Below are 10,003 nucleotides of genomic sequence, written 5' to 3'. Positions count from 1 at the left end.
GAGACCCCAACCCAAAAAAAAAAAAAAAAACACACACACACAAAAAACCCAAGAAACCTCCATCCTGGCAACTGATTCAGTCCCAGTCAGATGGTGGAGACAATCTGACCTTGACCCAGAGATTCCCCCAGAGCATCCAGAGACCTCCATTCAGACTTGCCCAGGGAAGATTTCCACATTGGGATAACCCTCCCCCACCTCCCCCTGCACCAAACCACATCAAAAACAGGTGCCCAACGGAGAAACCCACTCAAGAATCCATCTCAGGAAATGCACATAGTTCCTTCCATGGACACTTGTCACAGCTTCCACACCCAGCTGTACAGACCAGAGTGTCCCAGCGTCCCTGAGCCTGGTCTCTGCACCTGTCAGCTCCTCAGTCTAGAAGTCTGTGATGCTGACAGCCTCTAGGACCCATTTCTTAGCTGAGATCCCTGCACTCAAGGCTCCCCACAAGCTAGATGGTGCCTGGGATCCTTGGTATCCTCCATGGGGTGGGGCGAGGCAGGTGCCAGAGCTTGCACTCCATCCAGGGAAAGCAGAGTCTTCACATCTGGGGCAGCCTGGCTGGAGCTGACAGGTACATGGCAGGCTGGCACCTCACTTGCTGGGGGTGCACTTCAGACCACTGGCGCTCAGCACTGCGGTGCCCTCACCTGGCAGTGGTGTTGGCGACGGCAGCACTGAGTCCCACGACCAGGATGGAACAGGTCAGGACTGATGGGACCGACCGACAGGCTGGCCGCCGCTCAAGTAGAAGGTGTGGGGCGGGCCGGTAAGTAGTTTATGAGGAGGGGAGGGCGGGGCTTCTGGGAAGGGGAAGCAGGGTTGCAGGGTTGCTACATTCCCTAGGGGAAGAGGCGGTTTCTGGGGTTATCTGTGGACGTGGGGGTGGGGGGCCAGCCCCAGCCCCTTTCTCCTTTCGAGGAATGAGATACTAGGTAGGGGGTAGAGTTGGGGGCTGTCTGGGCTGAGGCTGGGGAGAAAACGGATAGTTTTGGTGAGTGGGATCCCACACCAGGCTGATTCCCGCCAGACTGGGCATGTGAGGAGCCTCTTCTCCAGGATGAAGATGCTCCAAGGGCAGTGAGGCAGTGAGACCCTCCCACCCACACCCCTGTCTGGCCCACCTTCTGGTCCCAAGCTCAGACTGCTTACCTCTGCACTCACTGGTTCTTGCTGCTAGGCTCTCTTGCAGCCCAGGCCAGGTTCAGCCCCGTGAAACTGGGCCTGGTCCTGGAACTCATCCTGCCCAGGGAGGTCCCGGGATCCCAGGCTGCAGACTGGTGACATCAGCAGCCAGGCCCTCAGACTGGCTCCACCAGCCAGTCCCTGACCTGCCGGCTCTACCAGATCTTCTGACCGACCCACCACCCCTTCTTCCTCCAGCTGTTCCACAGCCCCTGGCATGAGTGAGCTGTCCCCCAGCTTCTTGTGTCTCCCAAGTTTGGGATTAGGGGGATCAGAGTAGGAGCAATTTCGTTTTCTGTCCCCAGACTGGGAGTTTTGGAGAAGATTAGGCCTTTACACTCAGTCTTGGGTGGAAACTGAGGCCACCCCCCAAGGCTGCAGAGTATCCCTTTCTCTCACTGAGGGAGTGTCTGGTCAGTTGGAATAGAGGATACCCCCCCTTTTCCGACCTGGAATTCTTCCTGGGAATCCAGACCAACCGGCTCCAAGCACCTGCCCTGTGTGCCTTCTAACTCCACCCTGACACTGAGAGAAACACCAGGGATGCTACCGAGACAACCCTGAGGCAAAGAGGAGGCTGGGTCTCTTCAGGGCAGCTCTCTGTGGGCCCTGTTCTTGGGCCCATCAGCCAGGGGCCTCTTCCATTCCACTGGTGTCCCAGCTCTGCCTATGGGCCACTGAACAGAAGACAGTGAACAGTGATTGGTAAGAAGGCACAAGGAAGCAGACTCCAGAGAGGCTATTTGGTGATGCATCAGGTAGGGAGGTGCCTCGGGGAGTGGGGACAGAGAGGTCCCAGAACCTAGCAGGGAGTCCTCCACACCCACACTACCTTTTCCTGTCCAGGTCCAAGCCCCTGCAGGGGGTGGGGTCTGCCCCACCTTCAGTCAATCCACCAGCGGAAATCAAACTTCCAAGCAGGTGTGAGGTCAGCCAAAGGGCTTTGTTGAGGGGCTAGTGTGTGCATCATTTTCGATACGGGAAGGGGCAGGGCCCTGACTGCCTGGATTATGTGTGAGCACATGTGGGCCCAGACAGATCCCAGAGAACCAGGAAAAAATGCTTTTGTCACACTCTCTCTTGTTTTAGTCAGTTTTTCTCTGTCCACACCCAGCCAGGTTTGACTCAGTGCCCTAACCCCTGAGCCACTCCCCTTTCCTCCCTCCTGGAGGCCAGGTGCCTCAGTACTAAGTCAGGACAACAGGTACGTTTTAGGGGTGGGGGATTCCATGGGAGCAGACACACAGCTCAGTACCTCAGGGATTGGAGGCCAGGCTGCTGCCCAACTATTCCATATCAATACAGAAGCAGGAATGGGAGTCTGGAACCCTAGACCAAGGGGTAGAGGCAACTGGTTCCAGCACTTAACAGCTCAGCATCCTTGGGTGGAGTCTCAAGGGCAGTTTCCTCATCAGTACAATAGGCCTAATCATCTCATCCCTGAGAGCTTATGAGGCTCAGATGGAATCAAGTATTTTCAAGGGCACTTCAACTGAAAAATGCGATTCATGGGGACCGATACTGTTGTTAAAACAGTGTGGGGCAAGGGTGCCCTGACCCACTGCTGGGAACACAGAGTATCTGTGACTTCTCAGTGGTAGTGAAGGAGGGGCAGAGAGGACACTTGGAAGGGGCAGGGGTCATGGGAAGAACTTTTATGATCCTTCCAGCTGGAGAAACTTAAAGCTGCTTTGTAGCTCAGCCCAAACCAGGATTTGAAACCAAGCCAAATCCCAGTTTGGAACCTAGATCCAGCCCCAGCACCAACCAGAAAGTAAACTCAAATTCAGTCCTCACCCTGAATTCTGCCCCCAAACACTAAGGCTTTGGCTCTCCCTCCTAGGGAACAGCAGGATGGAGGGCATTAAAGGAAAGCAGAGTGAGGCAACACACCCCAAGGCTCTTCCCTTTTTTTTCCCAAAAGACATGGCAGTAGTGATGGGACAGTTGTGTAGTAGTGGCAGCAACAGAAGCTTGGCAACCTCAGGGGACCTCTCCATTCTTTATTCAGTCCCAATAAGTTAAAGGGCAAGGGTAGGAGCAGGGCTCTCAGGTGAGAATGCTGTCTACCGAAGGTAGCAGTTCGGCCAGGTGCTCCAGGATGTCCACTGCTTGGCACAGTGGGTTGCCCTGCAGATTGACGAGGGCCAGTCTGGGGCAGGAGGCAAGGGGCTGAAGCACTGCGGGCTGCTGGAGGTCTCGGGCAGGAGAGTCAAGGAAAGCTTGGCGGATCCCCTGCAATCTGTTTGTTCCTGTGCACCCCCAGGAGCTAGGGACGACTGCCTGGAAATCTGTCTGATGGGCATCTCATAAGCTTCCCTGGAGGGAGTAAGGCCCTAGACAGGCCCTGCAAACATCTGCCCACAGGGCCAGCCAGGAAGCACATGGCTGGATATGGTCCTAGAGGAGTGCTGGGAATCATGGCAACTGGAAACCAAGCCCATCCCAAAGAGGCATCCACCGTTCAACAACGTCCAAGGGATGCCAAGTGGAAATACAGTGAAAGGTTACCTTAACTTCCAATTTTTATTTTTTTATTTTTATTTATTTTTTTTGAGTTGGAGTCTCACTCTGTCACCCAGACTGGAGTGCAGTGGCTGCTCCCAGCCACCGCAGCCTCGACCTGCTGGACTCTGGCGATCCTGCCGCCTCAGCCTTCCGAGTAGCCGGAATTACAGGTATGCACTACCACACCCGGCTGATTTTTTGATTTATTATAGAGATGAGGTCTCACCAAGTTCCCCAGGTGGGTCTCAAACCCGCGGGCTCAGGCAATCCATTCACCTCAACCTCCCAAAGACACGGGATTACAGGCTGAGCCACTGAGCCCGGCTATTTTTATTTATTAACTTCCAATTTTTAAAAGAGGAAACAGAATTCTAGATTTTTTTTAAAGTATGAAACTTTCTGATTTTTAAAATATTAAGTGGTTCCCAAAAACATCTTCAGGCTGCCCGTTTGTGAAATCTGGCTTGAGGAAATCACTTACAAGGTGGTACCTCACCCTGCCTGCTATCTGAAAGGCAACCAGATAAAGGATACGGTTGTTGCACAGCTGCAGCTCCTGCAGCCGTGGCAGGTTGGTGACACCGTTCAGGGACTCTATGGCATTATCACTGGCCTGCAGCACCTAGAGAGCAGGGAAGACAGGGAGACACGAGGTAGAGCAGGCAGCTGTCAGCTGGGACTGGCACAGCAACTGTGGCGTCCAGGCTGATCAGCCTACAGTGCGCAGAAAGGCTCATGGGGTCAGGCTGGATGATGGACAGGGGAAGACAAGTGGTCACCTGTAGGGGAGGGGAGGTCCTAGGCATCTTTTTGTAGAGTGAACAGAAATCTGAGGTGGAGGAACGGGAAAAGAACCAACTAAAACAGCAATTGAGAAATGAGTGTTTTACCTCAAGGCAGCGTAGGGCAGCCAGGGCAGGCGGAAGGGCTCGGAGACGATTGTGCGACAAGTCAAGATGGGTGACCAAGAGCAGCTGTTCCACATGGTAGAGTGCCGTCAGGTCCTGAGGGGCGAAGAGGGAAGGGCCTACTCAGTAAGACCTGGGAGAGGGCCCTCAGCCATTGTCTCTTAGGTTCTTGCCCTTGGGGACCCCAGCTGAGGAGAGGATGCAAATAGGTGGGAAGCTAAGCTTACAGCCCACGCCAGTACATGTTATATGTCAAGGGCATGGGACAGACAGTGACTGCTAGGGGCCCACCCCACCTGGTAGGGTGGGTGGGAAGGAGGTGGCCTGGAGTGCAGAGGTACAGGGGCAGTGGAGGGCACTGGGTAAACAAAGATAGCAGAGGAAGCAGGCCTGGGATGGGTTTAGTGGCAATGGAAGTGGGCTTCAGTGACATGATGAAACTGATGAGAAAGATAAGTAGAGCCTGGACAGCTTATCAGAATCTCTGAAAGTTATTTGGCCTTCAGGTGTTGGGGGCTGCCCCAGGGTAAGAAGCATGGGAATGTATGGGATGGGTAGATGATGAGTCTCTGAAGGAAAAATGCAATTGTGATGGCCCAGGGGAAGAGCCAGCATGGGGAGGCCCTGGTGACTCAGGATTTGAACTGAGTGACAAGACTGATGGGCTGAGTGACAGAAAGGAAGGCCTGGAAGTGAAGCAGGCTGGAAGAAGGATTCCATCTCGGCTGTGAGTCAATGGCCAGGAGGGCACCTGAGACTCAAGGCACAGTCAGAGACATGGAGAGGGCAGCCATTGGGACGGGGACCCAGGGAAGATGCGTGTAGCAGTCCCTACCTTGTGAGCCAGGTGCAGCACGCGCACCTCAGCATACTCCATCCTGAGCACACTGTTCTCCAGCAAGAACTTGCTGCGCAGGTCGTCTAGGTATGCTGCCCGCATGGGGTCTACAGCCTGGAGGGAATGGGGTGGGTAGAGTACGTTTGTCACCTGTCTTTCTCCTGCCTGCTGGCCCTACCCTGGCCTGTTCCCAAAGGCCAGACTTGCCTTGAGGGTCTGGAAGTACTGCAGAGTCTCCTTCTCATACAGCAAGGGGTCTAGCGCCCGCATTAGCAGGATGATGGTGAGCAGGCACCCTGAGGAGGGGGACGAAGGAGGCTTTTTCCCAGATCCTCCTCTGTTCCCACCTTCTAGAGGCCCTTCCCGCCCTCCACGAGGGACTGTTCTGGAAAGGGGCCTCCTTAATGGGGGTCTCAGGGAATGGAGCCTCACATTTATTCTCAGGTTCCAGTTCCTGCAGCTCCTTACAGGATTCGAGCTCAGACTGTAGTACCGTGGACTTCTCCACCGACAGTTCACACCTGACAGTGGGCCGGGTGAGGAGGTGATGAATCCCAAGACCCCAGGGTATTGCTCACCCCCAGTATCCAGTCTGAGACCATCTCCCCAAGGCCCAAGCCTCCCGCCCCAGTTGCCTGATGCCTGGAGTCTAGAGCCCTTCCCTGCCATCACCTGAATAGCTGCTCATCCGTGGTAGAGTCCCGGCACCAGCCCTCCTGGTGACCTATGGAAAGAGTAGGCGGTTCCAGCGAATACCCTTGAGAGGAGGAGAGGGATGGGGGCTGCTGCAAGTCATGGGGTCTATAGGTTGCATCACCTTTGAAAAGCACACACTCTTTCTGGGCATCGCCTGCTGTCCAAATGACACGAAACGTATGTTGGGGCAACTGGTCGTTGAGCGAGGCGGCGGGCAGGTCACAAAGCTGGGAGACCAAGTCAAGGAAATGCTCCAGCCTTACCACATTTCTGACTGTCACACCCACACCTGCCTCAGTTTCCCACTTCTGCCCCACCAATCCTGGGATACCCAGACATGGCTAGGCCGGTTCCTGCCATCTGGGGTCCTCCACTCCACAATCAGGGGTGATTCATCAACCATGAGTAGCAAAATCTCCGTCCTGGAGTCCACCTGGCATAGGGGACAAAGAGAGACCTGTCAGCCCCAACAGCATCAGGCCCGCAATCCCATGATGCTCTCCAGAAAAAGCTGTAGGACTCACTAGGAGGGGTTGAGAGAAGGAGACAGTCACACAGGCTTCATCCCGGCTCACATGCAGGCAGCGCAGTGCATCCTGGGGGTCAGCTATGAGGAGACATAGCCTCAGGTCGCCTTAAATCCTCTTCCATTCCTTCCAGTCCCCAAACACCCAGTATCTTCCCTCATAACTCACCTCGGCCCAGGAGCCAGCGGTGATAGAACCAGGCACTCTGATCATTGGGGTCAGTGAAGAAAGCATTCTGCACCAGCTCCAGCTCTGTGGGGCCAGGGAGGCATGGGGCTGTGGTCAGGACGCTGATGGGCTACTGGCCACCACAACACCCCACCCTCTCCTTGGAGTACCTCCAATCCTCAGCCCCACTTATATGCTGGCTTTGCACAGAGGCTGCATATGTTGGTTTTATCTTCCTCATACTTGAGCTCCCTGTAGCCAGAGGCTGAGTCTATGGCACCCCAAGCCAGGCACAAAGCAGGTGCTCAATAAACCCTAGTGACAGGTTCAGGAATGGGGCCAGGCATCAGGGCTGGAAGGGCAGTGCTAAAGACTCCTCCCCAGCACCCTGATCCCGCTTACCTTTGAGTAGCACATCCTCAGGGAGGCGCCCCTGTGGTCCAGAGTCTGGATGGGGGTGCAGCTTGGGCAAGAGGCAGGAGCGGTAATGCCAGGAGGAGTAGTTGGAGAAGTTTCGAGTGATGAGGCTGTCAGTGAAGGCTAGCTCTTCTGCAGGTGGTACTGCTGCTTGTGCAGCCACAAACCGTCGGTAGTCCCAGCAGTGAACTGGAGGGAGGAGGTGACAGCATATCTTAGAAGCTGGGCAAGAGGAATGACCTGGCTGATACCCTAGAGTTCCCTCAGAGACCCCCTAGAAACACTTCAGCGCACTCCAAGGAGGATGCATCTGGCTTCATCATCCCTTTCAGCACCAGTTCAATGCTGGTGGACAGCACTGGACATCCCTCCCCACTCCGGGACTGACTGAGGCTCTAGTATCAGGATGTGAGGTGGGTGAGGGCTGTGGGGATAGGATCTGCAAGCACGTACAGTTCCGCTCATCAACTTCCAGGAAGCGGGCACACAGCTCCAGCTCCCGGACCCAGTTGGGTTCAGGCAGGCGGCCCAGCAGCCAGCAGCGGTGGTGCCAGGTACCATAGGACTTAGGGTTCACCCGCAAGCAGCTCTCAAGGAAGCCCAGTTCTGCCTTTACCAGAGCAGCCAACTCCTCAGGGGACCTGCACCCAGAGGGGAAGGGATCAGATCCCTCCTACACCCAATCTCAGCCCACCTCTAACTTTCTTCACCCAGCCCTCTATTTCCATTCATCTATGACCCTGGCTGCCTCATATCTTCACCCATGGGCCTGGAAAGTGCAGGGGCAGGGCCAGGGCAATATTCCTGGGACCCTGAACCCCTACGCACTTCTGAGCCTCCAGTTGCTGAAGCACCTCTCGTCGGCAGTTCCAGAGGGTGGCAAAATCAGGGTTGGCTCCCAGAATCTGGCTTGTCAGTTCCAGCACTGACTCATCCAGCTCACCAGCCTGGCGCTGAGAAGACAGACAGCAGGGTCAGTGATCATGACATTCTCCCATCACGGGGATAAATAACATGAATTCAGAACCATCCAATATTCCGTGAATCTTGCATAGTATCTACACAACATGTACTATGAACTGCTTTATAGCTGTGCAGGTATTCTCTCATTTAATCGTAACAGCCTTATGCAGTAGGTATAATTATCAGCCCCATTTTATGGATAAGCAAACTGAGGCCCAAAGAGATTCAATAACTTGCCCAAAGTCACATAGCTAGTAAATGATAGAACCGAGATTTGGATCCAGGCAGTTTAACTCTAGGGCCTAGCTCTTGGCCTCTGTGATATTCCAAGGGGGTCACTTTGGGTGCGGGCTACTTCTGAGGACCCCACCTTCTGGAAGATGGCCTGGGTGGCTGACTGGTATAGCTTCAGCTTCTGTTCTCGCTCTAGCCTTTTGGCCTCCGCCTGCTCCTCTGATGTCTTCACCTTCAGGCGCCCGTGCTACAAGGATGAGAAGGTTAGAAGAGTGCAGATTGCCTTGTAGGAGCTGACCGGCAAAATCCCCCAATGCAGAACCCCGGGTTCATATGGGACAACCGAGGCACGGCCACTCGGGGCGGGGGTGTGGGTATGTGGAGGTGAAGGGCTGGGCTCAGGGTTCTCACCATGGTGTCGTCTCAGGGTTCAGGGCAGGAGAAGGGTTCAGAGGTAGCCTGTGAAGTCTGGGGAGAGAGGTGTCAATCAAGGAGCCCCGCCCCTACTAGCTCCGCCCACGGTCCTGTCCAGAAAGCCGCGAGACCCCTAGGTGTAAAGGGTCCTGGAGCAGGCACTGCACGTTTCGGAGGAGGCGGCCACCCGGGCTGGGATTTCCCCTCGCGTGGCCCTTCCCACAGCCAAATCCGCTCGGGCAGGGACACAAGCTGGGGCACCTAGGCAATGGGGACCACCCCACGCCCGGAAGGCTGCCGCTACCCGCCCGCCCCGCGGCTCCCAGGCACCCCCGCCCCCCGCGGGCGGACCCACCTGATCTGGGAGGAGGTGCGGGAGACGTGGAGCTGCGGCGCCCGCCACCGAGCCCCTGCGCTGGCTAGAGTGGCGCCACGCCCCGGCTCACCGAGACGTAGCGCCCTCTGCAGGCTTGGGGAGGGATTTCCGGCGGAGTGGGCCGACTTGGAAGACGCATACGCAGAGGCTGAGTACCTGTTGGCCTCCTGGAGTGTACTAGCGCGCACGCGCGGCTGGGGTGTCCGGGTGAAATGAGCAAGGGCCTTACCAGTTGGCAATCATGTTGCGGTTTCTCCAGCACCGGAAACCCACACACTCGCTCCTTTACTGACCTCACTTTGGCCACACGGGTCACCTTCTAGATGTCAAATCTAATGGATGGAGTTTCCTGTCCTTGTCTTTCTTGACCTCTGCTGTGTTTGATGCTGCTGACACCCCCATCCTGAAGTCTCCTGCACCTCTGTCTCACTTCTCATCTGTTCATATCCTGCCTAAATTTTGGTAATCTCCTCACCCCTTTTTCACTTTACACACTGTTCCTAGGAGAACATTTAAAAATCTAAGCCGGCCGGGCTTGGTGGCTCAGCCTATAATCTAAGCACTTTGGGAGGCTGAGGTGAGTGGATTGCCTGAGGTCGCAGGTTCGAGACCAGCCTGGTCAACTTGGTGAGCCCTCCTCTCTACAATAAATCAAAAAATCAGCCGGGCATGGTAGCGCATGCCTGTAATTCCGGCTACTCAGAAGGCTGAGGCAGAAGGATCACCGGAGCCCAGCGGGTCGAGGCTGCGGTGGCCGGGAGCA

At 55.5% G+C, this 10,003-nt stretch overlaps 1 protein-coding gene across 1 annotated transcript; it reads right to left on the bottom strand.

The window, feature by feature from the left end:
- Window positions 1-3,165: 3,165 nt before the first annotated feature.
- Window positions 3,166-9,356, bottom strand: RABGGTA (Rab geranylgeranyltransferase alpha subunit). Its single transcript, XM_008069716.1, has 17 exons — window positions 9,220-9,356; window positions 8,862-8,918; window positions 8,587-8,697; window positions 8,082-8,206; window positions 7,707-7,894; window positions 7,239-7,442; window positions 6,837-6,920; window positions 6,666-6,748; window positions 6,473-6,574; window positions 6,263-6,368; window positions 6,118-6,169; window positions 5,878-5,966; window positions 5,653-5,741; window positions 5,443-5,559; window positions 4,590-4,703; window positions 4,234-4,321; window positions 3,166-3,389 (listed from the first exon to the last, which is right to left on the bottom strand). Exons 2-17 carry the CDS (start codon window positions 8,862-8,864, stop codon window positions 3,241-3,243), a joined length of 1,704 nt encoding a protein of 567 aa, XP_008067907.1. The 5' UTR covers window positions 8,865-8,918; window positions 9,220-9,356; the 3' UTR covers window positions 3,166-3,240.
- Between the last annotated feature and the right edge of the window lie 647 nt (window positions 9,357-10,003).

This window comes from Carlito syrichta, unplaced genomic scaffold (genome assembly GCF_000164805.1).
Source record: "Carlito syrichta isolate Samal-C Ts95f unplaced genomic scaffold, Tarsius_syrichta-2.0.1 Scaffold312194, whole genome shotgun sequence".
NCBI lineage: Eukaryota > Metazoa > Chordata > Mammalia > Primates > Tarsiidae > Carlito > Carlito syrichta.
Note: the sequence above shows the minus strand (reverse complement) of the source record. Positions and strands in the feature narration are given on the sequence as shown.